This window comes from Coregonus clupeaformis, chromosome 20 (genome assembly GCF_020615455.1).
Source record: "Coregonus clupeaformis isolate EN_2021a chromosome 20, ASM2061545v1, whole genome shotgun sequence".
Lineage (NCBI taxonomy): Eukaryota > Metazoa > Chordata > Actinopteri > Salmoniformes > Salmonidae > Coregonus > Coregonus clupeaformis.
In genome coordinates, this window is record NC_059211.1 from 46,926,067 (window position 1) to 46,947,307 (window position 21,241).

General features: G+C 47.6%; 1 protein-coding gene across 11 annotated transcripts in view; it reads left to right on the top strand.

The window, feature by feature from the left end:
• Positions 1-21,241, top strand: part of LOC121533539 (CUGBP Elav-like family member 5) — a 242,950-nt gene that overhangs the window by 128,405 nt on the left and 93,304 nt on the right. For all 11 annotated transcript variants that reach the window (XM_041839573.2, XM_041839575.2, XM_041839579.2 and 8 more), the window contains exon 3: positions 15,691-15,739. In XM_041839573.2, the coding sequence (XP_041695507.1) occupies positions 15,691-15,739 (49 nt within the window). The remainder of the gene's footprint in view (positions 1-15,690; positions 15,740-21,241) is intronic.

Genomic DNA, 21,241 nt, shown 5'->3' on the forward strand with positions numbered 1-21,241 from the left:
TCACACTCTAGCTCCTCTCGCTCCGAGTTGGGAAGCTAATGAAGGCCCTGAAATTGCTGTCGCTTCTTCTTGAAAGAGGGGGAGGGAAGAAGAGAGGGAAGAAGGGATGGAGATAGGGGGAGAGAGAGAGAGACAGAGAGAGTATTACCCCACTCTGTGTAATTAGGTAGCTCCAGATCTTTAGGGGCTGAGGAGTCAAACAATCTGAGGAAGAAAACAAGATCAATGGGCACCATGGAGCCAATCAGAGAGAACATCACACGCCCCCCATAGAAATAGAATTACCATGGTAGTCAACGTATGTATTCACATCATCATATAGAGAATAGTCGTTCTGAATGACAATATGGTGGCTGTCTCTCCTGCTCCTGCTAGGTCAACAGGGAGAGAGCGAGAGAGAGAGAGAGAGAGGTGGTGTGACTTAACCTGGGGCATCATCTCCACCTTGGGGCTAACAGCTAGCAGATCCAGTGGCTAATGTCATCTGTGACATTGGGATTCTATTAGCAGCCGAGCGCTGGCCCGTTGCCCTGTGGTGAGGCCATGATTGATCTGTCATGGGAGATGCTTCTGTTCCCCCCATCGTCTCCCACAGGGCTCCATCTGAACCCAAAAAAGCCCCCCAGACCCTGGGCTTAAACTCTACCTGAGGGGGCAGGGAAAGGAACAGGTAGAGGAGCTGAAGGTCACCCATTACAATGGGCCCCAAATAAGAGGCCTGGTGGACAGGGGCCATAATTGCCAGTGAACAGTGGGGTTATTTGTTATCGATTCCCAATGTGGAGATCAATGGCGTCCGTCTATAAGGCTGTTTATGCTCAAGCTAAATCAGAGACCCAGTCGATGGAGGATAGGAGATGAGAGGAGTGGGGGAAGGACGGGGGAAGGTGGCCGGCGAACGGCGTCCTGGTTTGAATCAGGGGATAGTGATTGGTTTTCACAGCCGGCCTTATTTGTATTTTTACTGAATTACCCGGATGCAACCTGAACCCACTTAAGCGTGTCACTTAGCGTTTGTTCAAGTTTGCTGAGACGGTGGGCCTCATCAGGTTTCAATGAGAGAGACTGTGGTTAAGTAGCCACTTGTTATGTTTATTTATTTCATTTCTCCTCATAACGCGATGCCTACGCTGGCTGTCCAGCCTGTTTACATATGAATGGAAGGCAGGGAAAGGTGAGGCTGTTGGTTATGGAAGATTATACAGAGTATTGCAATACATAGGACTATTCTGGTAACACTTTACATTACGGTAACCTTTATAATACATAGGACTATTCTGGTAACACTTTACATTACGGTAACCTTTATAATACATAGGACTATTCTGGTAACACTTTACATTACGGTAACCTTTATAATACATAGGACTATTCTGGTAACACTTTACATTACGGTAACCTTTATAACACATAGGACTATTCTGGTAACACTTTACATTACGGTAACATTTATAATACATAGGACTATTCTGGTAACACTTTACATTACGGTAACCTTTATAATACATAGGACTATTCTGGTAACACTTTACATTACGGTAACCTTTATATCCTTATACCTAAAGTGTGACCAGAATATTGCTTAGATTAGAAGCCTGTCTCTGTTTCACAACCTTGCATCTCTTCTCTTTTTCCATCCAGAAAACACTGATTTACTGATTTCAAGGTTGAAAATAAAATTATCTCCCCATTCTCCAGCGAGAGGTTATCCACCAACACTACCATCTCCTGCAATTTGCAGTGTAATTTGAATAATCTTGAATAAAATGTGTTTACATATAGTCATGGAGCTTTTAATCCTTTTTTGACTCACACAGTGAGGAGCAACACTTAGGAACATGGGGTAATGTTAATTAACAGTATGAAAGTACAAACAGTACAGGATATTGAAATTGCCCCCACGTGCAATTCCAGGCGCTGCCATGGAGACACTTCCTGGTGCTCCATTTTATATGGAGGAAAATCTCTCACGAATCCATGAATTCATGATATACATTATAAATGAGGGCTCCGATTCGCCACACCACTCATTGGAGCAGAATTTCCATGCCATCCCCGCTGCCCACCATCCCTTCATCCTTCCATCTCTCCACCCCTCCCTCCATCCTTCCACCGGTCCACCCCTCCATCCCTCTCCCACGTCAGGGAGCCAGCGTAGAGTAGAGCATGTGACCAGGGATAGGAGCATGTCGGGCCTACTTCCCTGCAGTCGCGCATGTTGATTTGTCTCTCCCGGTTCTTTATTGATTTTGTTTTAAACAAGGTTTTAAAATACGTGAAGAATGAGGGACCTGAGGTGACAAAGAGAAAGGAGGGGAGGAGAGAGAGAGAGAGAGAGAGAGAGAGAGAGAGAGAGAGAGAGAGAGAGAGAGAGAGAGAGAGAGAGAGAGAGAGAGAGAGAGAGAGAGAGAGAGAGAGAGAGAGAGAGAGAGAGAGAGAGAGAGAGAGAGAGAAAGAGAAAGAGAGAGAGACAGAGAGAGAGAGAGAGAGAGAGAGATGTTCCAGTCCCTGGGTGGATTGAGTCTCATGCAATAATATCAGGCTCTTGGTGAACACAGCGTGCTCTCTCTTAGAAGGGTACGAGGGAGAGAGAAAGGGGGAGAGAGGGCGTGTATTTAAAACTCTCTTATTTCACAGCCTTTACTTTGTGGTTTCTAAATGAGTTCTGGGCTTGGCTATGCGTCTCATTTCATGTCATGGTACAGTTCCTGCCTTAAAATTATTCCCTGCTTAGTTCAATTTAAGTTGCTGCGCGGAATAATCGATCTGCCCATTAATTCTACTTAGTAGTGCTGCACAGTACAAGCTTGGGCTTTAGTAGTCCACAAAGGCCACCTGTGCTGAATGGGTGACCTTTACAAGGCTTGGGCCGCCATTGATTTTCAGCAGGACTTATTTCATGAACTGGGTGTTCGGGACAGGGCCACAGATGAAGATGAACTATGAGGCTAAATCACTTTCCTTGGGCCCCATTTTCTCTCTTTCTCTGCCTTCTCTTTACTTGAAAAATAAATATGTCCCCCAACCTCCCCCACCACACTGCTGTGGCATCTTCTTACAGAGAAGTATATCCTATGTATCCAGCTCAGGCCCAGTCAGCCAGTGAGGCAGAAGCAGAAGGCTCAGGTTGTATAATATTAAGTGCAGTGTAATGGGCATCTCTGTGACGAGGCCTCTTGGTATTTGCAGTTTGGAAATAGTGTTTAGAAGCTGAGAGTAGTGTGTGGACAGACCATTAGCTCTCCCCTGAGCTGTCCTCACACAACCCAGGAAAACAACGCTGACCCATGAAATGAGGGCAACAACACGAAGCCTTAGCTCCAGGGTCAAGGAGAAAGAGAGGGAGGAGGAGGAGGGTTCGAATCCCTTTAAACATGCTACGGTGCAGTAAAACCCTCAGCCTTCTCCTAAATGGATGGCTGCATATGGACTTCATTAGGATGAATACATTATAAAGCAGAGGGAGGGAGGAGGAGGGGCTTGGTGAGCAGTGTCATGAGGTGGGAGTTCAGGGAGAGTGCAGAGCAGACAGGAGAGTGTTTTTCCCCCAACCTGGCCTTATATCAATGTTGACTATAAAACACATTTTTAAAATGAATACTCACTCATGAATAAATGCATGCGTACAAATGTATCTTGGTGGCAAGAGGTGTTGGGAGCAGGTGAGGTCAATGGCTGTCAGCAGAGAAAGGGAGGAGATGGTGAAAGAGAGGAGAGAGAGGCGGCTGCCACTCAGTAGGGGACTCACCGCGGTGGTGTTTAAAGCTGAGTCCTCCACTCAGAAGACGAAGATGCCCCCCTTAACACATGCACACACACACACACACACACACACACACCACACACACACACACACGCCCATTAGATGTGCCTGTGTGCATGCGTGCGATCAGGGAGGGAGGGGCTCTCCAGGGGCTTCAGGAGGAACAGCAGAGGAACTTGGGGTAGCTGTCACAGAAAATATTCTCCATAACTTGTCTCATCCCAAAACAAAGCCCCCCCTTTGCCCCCTGCTTTGAGTCACTCTCTCTGCAGCGTGAGAGAGGAGTGGAGAGGAGAGGATAGGAGTGGAGAGGAGAGGAGAGGATAGGAGTGGAGAGGAGAGGATAGGAGTGGAGAGGAGAGGATAGGAGTGGAGAGGGCAGGATAGGACAGAAAAGGGAAGGAAGATGGAAAACCGAGGAAAGGAAAACCGAGGAAAGAGCTAGAAGACAGGCCCGTCCTGCTTGTTTTCTGATGAGATAAACCGCTTATAAACAAGCAGGGATTTTTTTCCAAGTGTCAGAATGAAACATAAGTGGGTTTTAGAGCTAGCGGGTTTGGAAAGGAGAGACTGATGGAGCTGGAGGAGAGGAGACAGCAGGTGACAGTGTGGCGTGTGACGTGGGGTATTGATATGCTGGGAATGGAGCTCAGAGCAGATGGACAGAGCAGGCTGGCCTGTGTCGCTCCTCTGAGCCCTGGCTCCCTCTCACTACCCCCTTGGACACAGCACACATACACATGCACACACACACTCTCCGAGAGCCCACTGGCCATCAAGTCACTCCAGGACACAAATGCTTCATGCCCTGCCATCATTAATAAGTGGTCAGTGCAACAGTTAGACATATCAGTGCAGTTCCTCCGTGCTGCTATGGCAGATGTGCTGGGCTAATGACTGCTTTGGTAGATGACTGCCTCCAGGCCAGTGACTGATCTGAGGACAGTGGTGAGTGAGAGCCACACAGAGAGGGGTAGTTAGTGTGGTAGAGGGGTAGTGGAGAGAGTCAGACCGTGGCAGCCCAACCTGCTGATGGAGGGAGATCAGAGAGTGGTCAGAGAGAGAGAGCATTATCATTCTGGGAACGCTTCTATGTGCAGATGGACGGATGGGTCTGGCTGTGTACGGTTCTGAGGCTCAGGTTTCTCTTGCGCTCTCTTTTTCTTTCGCTCTCTGTCTCCTTCTGTCTATCTCCCCTTCCCTCTTCTCTCTCTGTCTCCTTCTATCTCCCCTTCCCTCTTCTCTCTCTGTCTCCTTCTGTCTATCTCCCCTTCCCTCTTCTCTCTCTGTCTCCTTCTGTCTATCTCCCCTTCCCTCTTCTCTCTCTGTCTCCTTCTGTCTATCTCCCCTTCCCTCTTCTCTCTCTGTCTCCTTCTATCTCCACTTCCCTCTTCTCTCTCCTACTCCTTCTATCTCCCCTTCCCTCTTCTCTCTCTGTCTCCTTCTATCTCCCCTTCCCTCTTCTCTCTCTGTCTCCTTCTATCTCCCCTTCCCTCTTCTCTCTCTGTCTCCTTCTGTCTATCTCTCCTTCCCTCTTCTCTCTCTGTCTCCTTCTATCTCCCCTTCCCTCTTCTCTCTCTGTCTCCTTCTGTCTATCTCTCCTTCCCTCTTCTCTCTCTGTCTCCTTCTATCTCCCCTTCCCTCTTCTCTCTCTGTCTCCTTCTGTCTATCTCTCCTTCCCTCTTCTCTCTCTGTCTCCTTCTATCTCCCCTTCCCTCTTCTCTCTCTGTCTCCTTCTGTCTATCTCCCCTTCCCTCTTCTCTCTCTGTCTCCTTCTGTCTATCTCCCCTTCCCTCTTCTCTCTCTGTCTCCTTCTATCTCCCCTTCCCTCTTCTCTCTCCTACTCCTTCTATCTCCCCTTCCCTCTTCTCTCTCTGTCTCCTTCTATCTCCCCTTCCCTCTTCTCTCTCTGTCTCCTTCTATCTCCCCTTCCCTCTTCTCTCTCTGTCTCCTTCTATCTCCCCTTCCCTCTTCTCTCTCTGTCTCCTTCTGTCTATCTCTCCTTCCCTCTTCTCTCTCTGTCTCCTTCTATCTCCCCTTCCCTCTTCTCTCTCTGTCTCCTTCTGTCTATCTCTCCTTCCCTCTTCTCTCTCTGTCTCCTTCTATCTCCCCTTCCCTCTTCTCTCTCTGTCTCCTTCTGTCTATCTCTCCTTCCCTCTTCTCTCTCTGTCTCCTTCTATCTCCCCTTCCCTCTTCTCTCTCTGTCTCCTTCTGTCTATCTCCCCTTCCCTCTTCTCTCTCTGTCTCCTTCTGTCTATCTCCCCTTCCCTCTTCTCTCTCTGTCTCCTTCTATCTCCCCTTCCCTCTTCTCTCTCTGTCTCCTTCTATCTCCCCTTCCCTCTTCTCTCTCTGTCTCCTTCTATCTCCCCTTCCCTCTTCTCTCTCTGTCTCCTTCTATCTCCCCTTCCCTCTTCTCTCTCTGTCTCCTTCTGTTTATCTCCCCTTCCATCTTCTCTCTCTGTCTCCTTCTGTCTATCTCCCCTTCCCTCTTCTCTCTCTGTCTCCTTCTGTCTATCTCCCTTCCCTCGTCTCTCTCTGTCTCCTTCTATCTCCCCTTCCCTCTTCTCTCTCCGTCTCCTTCTGTCTATCTCCCCTTCCCTCTTCTCTCTCTGTCTCCTTCTGTCTATCTCCCCTTCCCTCTTCTCTCTCTGTCTCCTTCTATCTCCCCTTCCCTCTTCTATATCTGTCTCCTTCTATCTCCCCTTCCCTATTCTCTCTCTGTCTCCTTCTATCTCCCCTTCCCTCTTCTCTCTCTGTCTCCTTCTGTCTATCTCCCCTTCCCTCTTCTCTCTCTGTCTCCTTCTGTCTATCTCCCCTTCCCTCTTCTCTCTCTATCTCCTTCTGTCTATCTCCCTTCCCTCTTCTCTATCTGTCTCCTTCTATCTCCCCTTCCCTATTCTCTCTCTGTCTCCTTCTATCTCCCCTTCCCTCTTCTCTCTCTGTCTCCTTCTGTCTATCTCCCCTTCCCTCTTCTCTCTATGTCTCCTTCTGTCTATCTCCCCTTCCCTCTTCTCTCTCTGTCTCCTTCTATCTCCCCTTCCCTCTTCTCTCTCTGTCTCCTTCTGGCTATCTCCCTTCCCTCTTCTCTCTCTGTCTCCTTCTATCTCCCCTTCCCTCTTCTCTCTCTGTCTCCTTCTGTCTATCTCCCTTCCCTCTTCTCTATCTGTCTCCTTCTATCTCCCCTTCCCCCTTCTCTCTCTGTCTCCTTCTATCTCCCCTTCCCTCTTCTCTCTCTGTCTCCTTCTGTCTATCTCCCCTTCCCTCTTCTCTTTCTGTCTCCTTCTATCCCCCCTTCCCTCTTCTCTCTCTGTCTCCTTCTGTCTATCTCCCCTTCCCTCTTCTCTCTCTGTCTCCTTCTGTCTATCTCCCCTTCCCTCTTCTCTCTCTCCCTCCTTCTGTCTATCTCCCTTCCCTCTTCTCTCTCTGTCTCCTTCTATCTCCCCTTCCCTCTTCTCTCTCTTTCTCCTTCTGTCTATCTCCCTTCCCTCTTCTCTATCTGTCTCCTTCTATCTCCCCTTCCCTCTTCTCTCTCTGTCTCCTTCTATCTCCCCTTCCCTCTTCTCTCTCTGTCTCCTTCTGTCTATCTCCCCTTCCCTCTTCTCTCTCTGTCTCCTTCTGTCTATCTCCCTTCCCTCGTCTCTCTCTGTCTCCTTCTATCTCCCCTTCCCTCTTCTCTCTCCGTCTCCTTCTGTCTATCTCCCCTTCCCTCTTCTCTCTATGTCTCCTTCTGTCTATCTCCCCTTCCCTCTTCTCTCTCTGTCTCAAACTGACACTTGTTTAGATCCCTCTCCCAGGCAAGAAACATGCTTGGCTGCCCCTCTCTCTCTCTTCTTCCTCCTCCTCCTCCTCTTCTCCTTCTTTCCCTCCACCAATCTGTACTGCTGTTCTCATCCCCCCTAGGAGCGTGGAGAGTAGGGTTGGGAGGGGGGCAGAAAAGTGCAAGCGCTGGTGAATTGCTAATAGGCTATCATAGTGCTCTGGAGGTGTAGGCTTGCTGGAGGTCTGTAAACCATTAAAGAAGCGTCAACTCGGCATAGGTACGCCTGGAATTATGGGTCAGCGGCCAGGAAACATTTCCGGCTACCTATTGGCCAAAGCAGCGCCCTGTAATCTGTCACAATCCTACACTTGCAGTGACAGCAGTGGGAACATCCCCTACTCATCACACAGGGAGGGGAAAGGAAACACACACTTGCATGGATGTGTGTGTGTGTGTGTGTGTGTGTGTGTACACATTGTCCTGTGCATGTGTACTGTATACCGACATATTACCTCAGTGGGAATTCTTACACGGTTGTCGACCAGAACATAACATCTAAAGCAGATATCAAACGAGCCAAAAGAACATCCTAACATCCTATTAAAAAGCTTTCATTTCTACATCCATTAAATCCATCACGTAGGAGATAAGTCCAGTTGATCTGCCATTTCCTGATACGCTTCACTTCCTGTTGCCACTAGCTGCCCCTCGCTGGGCGAAGGAAGGCATTCTGGGATTGGCACGGTGGGCGCCACGCTAAAGCCACCCTGTTTGTTTCCTCGTCACAATCTTATCGCCAAACGACAATTCCTCAAAATGCACACAGGAGCATAACGTACATTAAACACACAGAGAGACCACCAAAAGCTTAAGCACCAGTGTGTCTGGACAGATAAGATTTATTAGATAGGTGGGCAAACGTGAGAGAGGGAGGGATGGAGAGAACGAGAGAGGGCCGTTGCTGCTCTAGCATTTGTTGACACAGATTAACAATGAGATTCCCACAGCGCCACGCATTACTGTAACACACCATGTCAATAGCTGGTTGGAGTTGAAAAGCAGCAGTGCCAAAGATGTCTGGGAGTGATGCCCTTCCCCTGATAACCAAGTGTGGCTCTGAAGTCAGGGAGGGGAGTACAAATTACGAATACTGAATCGTTCCTTCTCTGTTCCTCCCTTCTCTCTCTGCCCTCCCGTTCTCGCTCCTCTTTTTCTCTTTCTCCTTCTCTGCCCTCTCTCCCTCCCTCCCTCGCTCCCTGCTTCCCGCCCCCCTCTCTCTCTCCCTCCTCTCTGTTTCTCTTTATCTCTCTTGGATGTCCTAGTGACTGGAGGCTCAGCATGACTGGATTTAAGCATTAGCTCAATCCCCGTATCTACTACCCGTCATGATTGGACAGTGTCTCTGTCACCAAGCCCACACTAGTCCACTACACAACCACTATAAGACACTAGCTACCCTGACACTCACAGGCATACTCTAGCACTGCCATTGGTTCATGCACTTCAAAACCCCAGCACAAGCCCAGTTGAAGACGCCGAAGCCTTTTGGAAGACTGGGGGTTTGATGTGTGACATTCACCTTCATGAAAACTTAATGAGTGCTGAAAATGAAGAGACCTGGTTGGTCCTAATGAGGGCTGGTCTACATTAGCAGACTGGCTGCTTTTTACAGGGAGGGAGAAAGAACCCAAACACTTCAGCTGCTGCTGCTATTAGGCATTAATGGTTGAAGAGCCCATTTGGATGCCCTTCTGTAGATGTACTGATTACATGTAAACAGTAGCTGGGATGGCGTCAGGTTCAAAGGGGCCAGTGTAGTGGTGCAGTATGTAGCATTGCAGAGGATGATGCAAACAAGTGAGAGAGAACTGTCATTGCGGAGTGTGTATGTGTGTCTAGAGGTAGAGATAGGCAGTTTTATAGAGTACAGTGCTATAGGGAAGAACTCTAATACCCATCGACCAACACAGAGACCATCAGAACTGCCCTAGAGTCAGAGTGGTCTTCTGTCTCCAGGTATTCTGGACTATGATCATCATTGTCATACTCCTCCTCCATGGCAAAGATGGGGGAATGTTCAAGTCCATGGCCCTTGGAGCCTCCAGCCTATCTCACCCTTAGCTCCAGGCTCCTGTTGGTTTGGCTCTGATCGAAATCCCTGGGCTTAGGCTGCTGCCATCGCCCAAGCACTAAGGCTCTTATCAGGGCTACCACGCTGGGGCTAGAAGCATATTTTCACACACATACGCATACACACACTGACAGTTGCTCACAGAGACAACACACACGCAGGCAGGCACACGCGTACGCACGAACGAACGAACGCTCTCATTTCTCTTGCTTTGCTGCCTGCTGTTCATTCTCTGTCTTTAAGACGACCCTGTAAACAAATGAGCTCCCCGTAAAATCACATCTAAATATGCCACAACCAGAGGAAGAGAAATAACGAGACTATGTATGCCCTCACAACCCTGACTCTCTCCCTCTGTTTCTCTCTGTGTTTCTCTCTCTCCGTTTCTCTCTCACTATTTTGTCAGTTTCTGTTTCTCTCTCTCTGTTTCTTTCTCTCTCTGTTTCTCTGTTTCTCTCTCGCTCTCTCTCTCTCTGTTTCTCTCTCTCTCTCTCTCTCTCTCTCTCTCTCTCTCTCTCTCTCTCTCTCTCTCTCTCTCTCTCTCTCTCTCTCTCTCTCTCTCTCTCTCTCTCTCTCTCTCTTTCTCTCTCTCTCTCTCTCTGTTTTTCTCCCTGTCTCTCTTTCTGTTTCTCTCTCTTTCTGTTTCTCTCTCTCTCTGTGGTAGATGTATGATCAGGGCGGGAGTTCAGTATCACCACACAGCACACGTTCAGATCAATAATTGGCCATATTCATTATCACAGCAGTCAGAGCCTGTGTATTCTCCTGATATAACCATGGCTTCTGCAACATAGTCTTGTTTCCTTAGGAAAACACATTATATGAACTCAGTGGGACTTCCTGATTAAATACAGGTTAAATAACAACATTATAATGATAATACAGCATGAGGGGGGAGGTGGTGGGTGTGTTTTAGCGGTGGATGGGAACTTCGAGCAGTGAGGCAGGCCGTCAGGGGCAGGGAAAGGTCTGGTACACCCACACAGAGCCCAATGACCCTGGGCTCCCAATCTTGCCGAGGATCTCTGGATCTCAGCCTCTCTGCTGTCTTCAACTCTCTCTCTCTCTCTGCAGCGTTGGCTGGGCTCTGCTGCTGCTTTTCTTGAACTGACTGGAGGCTTAACTGGACAAATGAGGCAGTTACATAAAAGTGTATGGATCTATGGATTTGTACAAAAAAAACAAAAAACATTTAGAGCACAAGAGGTGTTTGTGTTTGGGGAGAGATGGGGCACACTGAGCAGCCCAAACCACTAGGAAGGAAATCAAACTTTCACACAAAATGCTTTGAAGGGCGATTGTCAGAACAACTTTTGCATTCCTCCCTTGCTGTAAAAGCATTTACTGTGCATGTACTGTACAGCAAAGTGGGTTCTAATAATTTGATTTAATTTAGAATTAAAAACAACACCTACTAGGACCATTGGAACAATTTTTCATTTTTCATTTGTTCCAATGCTGACTGTGAAACTTGCTTGTGAATATTCAAGCTAACATTATACTTATAAAAGCTTGTTACGAGTAATGAAGGTGTTTAAATTACAAGGACTGACTCAAAAAAACACGACTCAAAAAAGTAATATTCTCACAAAGTAATGCACAATAAAGCCTCAAACAAAGAACGGAGAGATTGGGGTGGCATTCAATTCCTTGAATGATAGATTTCACAGTCAATACAGTTTAACATGGAAACACCTTGTCATTGTCAGAGCCATTTATAATTGATATGCGACCAAAGGCAAACAATAGATTAGCCACCACAGGAATACCAGTGGATCCACAGAGAGTACTGTTACTATACAGTCTCTGTATACCATACTGTCTATACTATGCAGCTCTGCATTGGGGTCTATCAGCATGCGTCTGAATGAGAGAAGCAAAAGGGTGGAGTCAGGGCTGTAGAAATGCCACTCAACTGCAAAGCAATCTTATCAGGGAGTTGCAGGCAGCTTTCCCTCTCTCTTGCTCCCCTGCCTCCCTCCCTGCCTCTCTCACTCTCTCCCCATCCCCCCATTCTCGTCCTTAGCGAGTTGAATGGAGGAATGAAAAGTACCCCAATTAGAACATGTGTTGTTATTTGTTGAGGATCCAGAGTTAACCAATTCCATCTGCTCGGTTGCTTTGCTGTCAAGTGGGTAAAGAGGGCTTCAAGCACACACTCACAAAGGAGGGAAAAACAGCTAAGTCCTATAGAACCTGGTCTAAATGAATGGTTTCCCTGACAACGGCTATAGTTAATCAATTCTATTCTGTTAATCCTGTGCGTGTTTGTGTGTGTGTACGTGTGTGTCGTATGAGTGTGTGCATTTTGCTCACTCACAACCATGCCTAGGCATGCAAGATTTGTATTTATCCCATTACAAAGAGAGAAAATGCACTAAACTGAAAGCCGTCGATACTGAATGTACTGTACTGGAAGAAAATGCACAGCTTTTGGGCAAATAAATGGGCCATTAAGCAAACATGTTACTGCCTGAACCGTAGCTGGGCTTAGAGATACAACCCACTCACAGAAACCCTGTGGAGAAGACCTCTGTGTCTGCAAGCTAGAGAGTATAGTGCAATTGTCTTCCATGATACGTCTGAATATAGTAGTGTTGTTGAATCTTTTCTATGTTACTGCAAAAAGCACAAAGATTCTCCATCTTGGTTTGTACTTGCCGTATGAGTTTGCAGTTATAAAGATGCTGAAGTGATCAGTAAACATTGAATTTGTTTTGGGGATATTTTTCTCCGTAAGATATTAAATCTCACATGATGCTTTGGACATGTGGGTGGTTTGAGTGCATTCTCACACACGGTAATCTAGCCATGCATACTGTAGTTAGAAATAGCATGCATGGTAGTGTAACAGCAACATTAATGTGGGGTCACCTCGGCTCACACGGATCCTACAGGGAAAGGCTGTGTTTTGTACTGAGTGGGAGGGTTAGCGTTTGCGAGCCAGGAAACAAGGGGCCAAAACCCCAGCTAGTTATTATTTACGATGGGTAAATTTATGGAATAATTCCAGTGACGAAGGTTACGCCGTTCCTCAAGGTGAAAATAGATACGTTTAGCACTTAATGAATGTGGCACAGGCCTCTCCCTCATATATCAGCATGTTATTAAGACATTTTAAAATCCCATTATGGTGTTTCTCCTTGAACAAGTCATGCTTTTATGGCACTGCCCTGTCTTTAAATCTGACCTTTTTAGCTCGGCCCGAGATTTGGACAGTAAAAAAAATACATTGGAGAAAAAGAATGGCAGTGAAAAAAAATGTTGATCTTGGACTCTTTAAAAAAAAAGAGAGAGTGGTGGCTTGTCTTGGATTTGGGAAAGTAGTCATGTTGTGGAGCAATAAAAATGTGCCTAATTCCAGGTTACAGATGGCTGAGAGGGCCGTGTAGGGTAGGAGATTGCATATTTCAGTAATCTTGTCTCAAATCGGTGCAGATCTTGGCCCCTTTTTCATTAAAAATCTGCCTGCTGTGTTATTATTAAGGCAATTTGTTTTGGATCGACAAAGAGTTCCTTTTGGACTAAAACACAGGAGGAGGAGGGGGGAGACGGGGACTAAATCAAAAAGTATTCAGGGCCAGACATAATTTTATCTGCTTTTTTGTCTCCTGCTGTGAACATAAATAATTGTATAACATTTTTGAATGCCATCTTTGTGTAGGAAATGTATGTATGCGCCTGTGTGTGTCCGTACCTACCTGCATGGATGTACAGTAGCAGTCAAACGTTTGGACACACCTACTCATTCAAGGGTTTTTCTTTATTTTTACTATTTTCTACATTCTAGAATAATAGTGAAGACATCAAAAGTATGAAATAACACATATGGAATCATGTAGTAACCAAAAAAGTGTTAAACAAATGAAAATATATGTTATATTTGAGATTCTTCAAAGTAGACGCCCTTTGCCTTGATGACAGCTTTGCACACTCTTGTCATTCTCTCAACCAGCTTCATGAAGTAGTCACCTGGAATGCATTTCAATTAACAGGTGTGCCTTGTTAAAAGTTAATTTGTGGAATTTCTCTCCTTCCTAATGCGTTTGAGCCAATCAGGTGTGTTGTGACAAGGTAGGGGTGGTATACAGAATAGCCATATTTGGTAAAAGACCAAGTCCATATTATGGCAAGAACAGCTCAAATAAGCGAAGAGAAACGACAGTCCATCATTACTTTAAGACATGAAGGTCAGTCAATCTGGAAAATGTCAAGAACTTTGAAAGTTTCTTCAAATGCAGTCGCAAAAACCATCAAGCGCTATGATGAAACTGGCTCCCATGAGGACCGCCACAGGAAAGGAAGACCCAGAGTTACCTCTGCTGCAGAGGATAAGTTCATTAGAGTTAACTGCACCTCAAATTGCAGCCCAAACAAATTCTTCACAGTTCAAGTAACAGACACATCTCAACATCAACTGTTCAGAGGAGACTGCGTGAATCAGGCCTTCATTGTCGAATTGCTGCAAAGAAACCACTACTAAAGGACACCAATAAGAAGACGAGACTTGCTTTGGCCAAGAAACACGAGTAATGGACATTAGACCGGTGGAAATCTGTCCTTTGGTCTGATGAGTCCAAATTTGAGATTTTTGGTTCCAACCGCCATGTCTTTGTGAGACGCAGAGTAGGTGAACGGATGATCTCCGCATGTGTGGTTCCCACCGTGAAGCATGGAGGAGGTGGTGTGATGGTGTGGGGGTGCTTTGCTGGTGACACTGTTGGTGATTTATTTAGAATTCAAGGCACACTTAACCAGCATGGCTACCACAGCATTCTGCAGCGATACGCCATCCCATCTTGTTTGCGCTTAGTGGGACTATCATTTGTTTTTCAACAGGACAATAACACAAAACACACCTCCAGGCTGTGTAAGGGCTATTTGAACAAGAAGTAGAGTGATGGAGTGCTGCATCAGATGACCTGGCCTCCACAATCCCCCGACCTCAACCCAATTGAGATGGTTTGGGATGAGTTGGACAGAGTGAAGGAAAAGCAGCCAACAAGTGCTCAGCATATGTGGGAACTCCTTTAAGACTGTTGGAAAAGCATTCCTCATTAAGCTGGTTTCGAGAATGCCAAGAGTGTTCAAAGCTGTCATCAAGGCAAAGGGTGGCTACTTTGAAGATCTAAAATCTAAAATATATTTTGATTTGTTTAACACTTTTGGGTTACTACATGATTCCATATGTGCTTTTTTATAGTTTTGATGTCTTCACTATTATTCTAGAATGAAGAAAATAGTAAAAATAAAGAAGAACCCTTGAATGAGTAGGTGTGTCCAAACTTTTGACTGGTACTGTATGTGTTCGTGTGATATGAAGTATCCATTTGTATCATCATTCAATTTAATTTGTTCGCAAACTACTGTAGGAGCAGTAGTTTTAACAAACACTCAGTAATTCAGGGAATGTTCTAGAAAGTTTGCAGGAGAACAATTAAGTTGCTAAAGCTGTTCAGCTTGAACAATAATAATGATGGAAGAGGAGGGAGAAAGTCTGGGAGAAGCGTGACACAAAGGCTGTGATGACAGAAGCATCTAATCCAACAAATGCCATTCTTATCAGGTTGTAGTGGATTACTATGAGCCTCCTAACCAGAGAATCCTTCCCAGCCAGACATTCTCCACAGCCCAAGGGCCCTGGATCAATAGGCCTGCATTGATCTCTCTCCTCCTGTGGCTGGATTCACTTTCATTAGGCCTGCCTCTCTCCCTCAGACTCACATGCACACACACACACACACACACACACACACACACACACACACCCTGCCCGACAACCGCACCATTCAGGCCACTCTGATTGTCTGATTGTGTGAATGTGAGATGTGGGCGATTTGTTTTTGTCCAGTGAGTAGCACTGAGTGTCACCCCAACTGCATCTCTCTTGGTGCTCCCCTTCGCCATGGCACTTTGATCAGTATCGGGGAACAGCTGTTTGTGTGGGAGAGGGCCTTGACACTTCAAGCTTGTTACCTTGTTATGGCGACGACAGATCCACCAGGACTAACCTCTGTGTCTTTATTGTTTTTCCAGATGACTCGCCCCATCCAGGTGAAGCCGGCTGACAGTGAGAGTCGTGGAGGTAGTTGTCTTATTTGTTTCCTTGTTCTTTATATAGCTCTCTGTTTCTTCTCTCTCCCTGTCTCTCACTCTCTACCTTTATCTCACTCTCTCCCTCTCTCTCTCTCTCTCTCTCTCTCTCTCTCTTTCTCTCTTCAGTTTTTTTTCTCTGTCTCTGCCTCTCTTTCGCTCCCTCTCTCTCTCTCTCGCTTTCTTTCATTTTCTCTTTTTCGCTCCCTCTCTCTCTCTCTCTCTCTCTCTCTCTCTCTCTCTCCTCTCCCTCTCCCTCTCCCTCTCCCTCTCCCTCTCTCTCTCTCTCTCTCTCTCTCTCTCTCTCTCTCTCTCTCTCTCTCTCTCTCTCTCTCTCTCTCTCTCTCTCTCTCTCTCTCTCTCTCTCTCTCTCTCTCTCTCTCTCTCTCTCTCTCTCTCTCTGATGCCTTTGTCTATCTGATGGATGCTCTGCGTATTCATTTTAATTAAGGAGACGGTGGTTGGTGTTGCAGGGGACTGAAGGCAGCTAGTGGCCCTCCCTCTGCCAAGCACATTACCATCCCACTATAAATTAAAAAGTGATTAATCAGGCATACTGGCACCAGAGCCCAACAGTATAGTGTCCCCCAAATCCCACACACATCTGCATCTGTACAGTTTGGTCAAACTGCCGTGTATGTTCTAGATAAGAAAGAGTAAACGTTATAGAGGGAGGTGGCGGAGGGATGGGAGGGAGGGAGGGCGGAGGAGTATGCAGAGCTTGCCAAACAATCAATCAAATTCACAGGACCAGTGCCAAGATCCTCCTTTACTTGGCCTTCATTCTGTCGTCTTTGATCTCTCTGTTGTGGTCTTTCATTTACTCACCACTGATCTACATATATGTTAATACGATGAAAGGAACATCCTCTAGCTAGCTAGCGAACGGTAGGAACAATGGTCTCTGTTTTTTGTTGGGTGTTTTTGGAGAATGTGCTCATCGTGTGTGACAGTGTGTGACGAAGCGAGTGCTGTGGTGCTCTATTCTGAAGAGCCTTGTGTTGAGAGCCTTGTCTCCATGCCTCAGTTAGTGGAGAGAGAGAGAGAGAGAGAGAGGAGAGAGAGAGAGAGAGAGAGAGAGAGAGAGAGAGAGAGAGAGAGAGAGAGAGAGAGAGAGAGCGAGAGAGAGAGAAGCAGAGAGAGAGAGAGGCAGAGAGAGAGAGAGAGAGAGAGAGAGAGAGAGAGAGAGAGGAGAGAGAGAGAGAGAGAGGCAGAGAGAGAGGCAGAGAGAGAGAGATAGTGGAAGAGAGAGGCAGAGAGAGAGTCAGAGAGAGAGAGAGGCAGAGAGAGAGAGAGAGGGGCAGAGGCAGAGAGAGAGGCAGAGAGAGAGCGAGAGAGGCAGAGAGGGAGAGGCAGAGAGAGAGAGAGAGAGGGAGAGGCAGAGAGATAGAGGGAGAGAGAGAGTGAGAGAGAGAGAGAGGGAAGCGAGTGCTGTGGTGCTCTATTCTGAAGAGCCTCTCCATGCCTCAGTTAGTGGATAGAGAGAGAGAGAGAGAGAGAGAGAGAGAGAGAGAGAGAGAGAGAGAGAGAGAGAGAGAGAGAGAGAGAGAGAGAGAGAGAGAGAGAGAGAGAGAGAGAGAGAGAGAGCAGAGAGAGAGAGAGAGAGAGAGAGAGAGAGAGAGAGAGAGAGAGAGAGAGAGAGAGAGAGAGAGAGAGAGAGAGAGAGAGAGAGAGAGAGACAGAGAGAGAGAGGCAGAGAGAGAGAGAGAGAGAGCAGAGAGAGAGGCAGAGAGAGAGAGAGAGAGAGAGAGAGAGAGAGCGAGAGAGAGAGAGAGAGAGAGAGAGAGAGAGAGAGAGACAGAGAGAGAGAGTCAGAGAGAGAAAGAGGCAGAGAGAGAGAGTCAGAGAGAGAGAGAGGCAGAGAGAGAGAGAGGGGCAGAGGCAGAGAGAGAGGCAGAGAGAGAGCGAGAGAGGCAGAGAGGGAGAGGCAGAGAGAGAGAGGGAGAGGCAGAGAGATAGAGGGAGAGAGAGAGAGAGTGAGAGAGAGAGAGAGGGACAGGGCGAGGTAAAGAAAGGAAAAGGAGAGCAGAAAGCCAATCCAGCCCAGCTGCCGACCGTGTCCCACTTCTGCAGCAGCTTTACCTAGAAACCCCTGTCTGTTTTGGGTTAGGATGCATTAGGACAGCGGGCAACTTGGCCGCCTGTCAAACGACACAATCTTCAAAAGGACAGCCTAACCCGCAGAGATGGATTGGGGAGGCCAAAAAAGATCACTGGGTATGCTCAGATCCTGGCCGTTCGGCCCGAGCCCCACTAGCCCCCCTAACGCCAGACCAGTCAGGCCTTGAGACAAGCAGGGATCTTGTGCTGTCAAGATTGATGGCCCATAAAGGCCCATTGATTTTGCCATTGTGGTGGTGTGTGTTCGAATTAACAATGACACTCAGCTGTCTTCTTACTTGGCTGTGAGTGGCTGGCTTTAGGGCTCCCAGGACTCCCATCCCACCCCCTGGTGGGTCTCAGCCCCCCTTATTGGCCGTCCTAGTGGGGTCCTGCTGGGGATGGAATGGGTGTTGGAGCAGGCCTGGAGTTGCACATCATCTTAAATGAACAGCTCAGAGTGCCACCACAGGAGCAATCAAACACCAATGTGACTTTAATGGGTTGGGGAATGGAGGTGGATCTGTGGAGAGGTCTGTGGTCTGCTGCAGCCACTTATTGGGTCCAACTAGGACCCTGATTTAGCTGCCCCAGCTTCTGCCTGTGTATGTAGCTGCTAGTTGAGTTTGCTCCCTCTTTCTCATTTGTCCTTTATGGACCACTCCTCCCAACTCTCTCCTCCTCCCTTCCTCCCTCCCTCCAGTGGGAGTGAGCCCAGGGTGAGATCTTAATTAGACATCCTGTTCTGGGGAGATGATGACACCAGGGATGCACCGTGCACCAGGCCACGGGGGACCGGGCTCTCCATCCTGTCCTCACACTCCTAATTACTCACTTAATCTCATTACGGGGAGGACAGTTCACAGGACCTAGGCCAGACTGGCCATTTGGGACGGACCCCGCCACCATAAACCTGCAGGACCCCTCCCCGCAAGGACCAGAGCTCACTGGTTATTAAGACTAGACAAGTAACAGTTTTCAAACAGACTTTCATTTTCCCCCTCCAATTAACTTGTGTACCAACGGTGAGAATGTCCAACAGTCCTTGACTTTGGTAGCCACTGGAGTACCCATTTTGAGCCACGTTGATAGTGTCTGTTTTGGGGTGTCTGCTTACCAGCAAAGTAAGCCCACCATGCAGAAACCTGAAGATATATATTTACAGCGAATAAATACAAGAGTAACATCAAGCCAACAACTTGACAACCCCTAGCGGTGCCTAACAAAGACACGCTGTGAAATGAATATTAATGCTCAATCACGTCCCTAATCTAGGAGAACAGCAGAGCGGCCGTCACGTTGGTACAACACATTCAGTCCTTTGGAGACTCTGCCTCTATGATGGGATGTGCAGCAGCATTGAAGAGAGCTGTGGGGACCTGCTCTCCGCTCAGCCCCTGCACCCCCTGGCCCTCAGATATGAAATAGATTGATTTTACTTCACATGCAGGCCTGATGACTGGCACTGACTGGATATAAAGGCTGCTAATATTTCTTTTTGAAGGGCTGTTCAATGCTCCTCAGAGGACTCGGAGCCCTTACACAGGATAAATCAGCTTTAACCACTTTGATTTCCACCTAACCCCCTCCCCAGTAGACCCTCAATTCCCCTCAACCCTCCTCCACACTCCTCCCCACTACCCCCTCCTTGTGTTTCCCTAGTTTTTTGGTTCATACTCAGAATAGAGTTCCATCTCGCTGGCAGATTTTGCTGTCGCACCTGTAATTTTCTCATCTCAACCCAGTGTTAATGTACAGCCTATTATACCCAGTGATGTCTGTCAGCACAATTTACTGAGAGCCACGGCCAGCGAGCTAGCAGGCTACTTGTCAGCTGGGGCCGTGTGTGTGTGTGAGAGTAGGTGTGTGTGTATGGGTATGTGTGTGAGAGTATGAGTGTGATGTCCCTGGCACCTCTACAGCACAGCACACTGAGCAGCATGCAGCAGACCTGGATTAGGTACAGGCTCTGCCATAATGAAACTAGACCTACATCCCACACAAACCCACACACAGCACACACACTCACTCACCCTCACACACATACAACACACACACACGGACACACGCACTCAGAGGCACACACGCTACAAACACTGACACACAATGCATGCGTGCTGCACACACGGACACACACACACATCATGTGGAATTGGTCCATTTTTGGTGGATGTTGAGAAAAGGCATATACCAGATAGAAGAGCATGTAATCCTCTGCCTGCGATGATACATTTATTGGGTGGAAAACACAGCAGACAGACTGAGGCATGTATTAAACATCAGTGGTGTGATCCTTACTAAAGAGCAACGCTCGCCACGTCAGAACAGGCCAGTAATGAGGCAGGCAGCTCTCTGAGATCCACTGATCCCCCATGCTACACTCTCTCTACCAGGCTGCTCTAGCTGAGGGGAAAGAGAGAGGGGGGAGGGGAGGGTGAAGGGAGAGAGGGGGGAGGGGAGGGTGAAGGGAGAGAGGGGGGAGGGATTGAGAATGGGGTGAGAGAGAGATAAATATGAGAGAGAGAGAGAGAGAGAGAGAGAGAGAGAGAGAGAGAGAGAGAGAGAGAGAGAGAGAGAGAGAGAGAGAGAGAGAGAGAGAGAGAGAGAGAGAGAGACTGGAGAAAGATAGAGAACGAGGGACTGTACAGTCCATCCGCTCCTTTTGGAGAAAATAAAAAGCTATAGATTACTGCCACAATGTGCTTGGCTGAGCACAAATGGGAGAGAAGTTGAAATAGTAGGCAGCACATCCAGGGATGGTGGATAACAGCATGCTAATCCGCCCGGTCAGGCCAGCTTTAGGTGACACATTCAAAATTCGGGCTCCGCGCCCAAATCCTGTCTTGTCCTCTACTGACATAGACAATATTTATACACTGGGCAGTCTCGGAGTTCAAACCTTAACTCCCTACCTGTGTACAGCCAAGGATATCCAGGCTCCTGCTTCCTGGGCTCTGTAAGCTTCTAAATGTACCATCCCTGCACAGTGCTGCAGTGCACACACTTGTGTGTTTTTTTTGTTAGTTAAGAGATGGCCGTGCGATGTCAATTCTATAGAGCTTCTATGTGTTATTGTTACTGCAGACAGAAATATGCTGAGGTGGTGGGTTGGGAGGGGGAGAGGAGGAGAGGAGGAGAAGGGGAGTGAGGGGGGAGAGGAGGAGGAGGGGGGAGGAGAGGAGGGAGGGGGAAGAGGAGGAGGAAAGGGGGTGATGTGAGCTAAGGGGGAGAGGAGGAGGAAGGGTGGGAGGAGGAAGTGGGGAGGGAGGCGGTGGGAGGAGGGGGAGGAGTGGAGTAATGGCACCAGGGGATGGCTGGAGATCACAACAGTTGCTAATACTGTTGAGATAAATTCGTTTTATCTTAGCAACTCTTAATAACCACAAGATTCAAA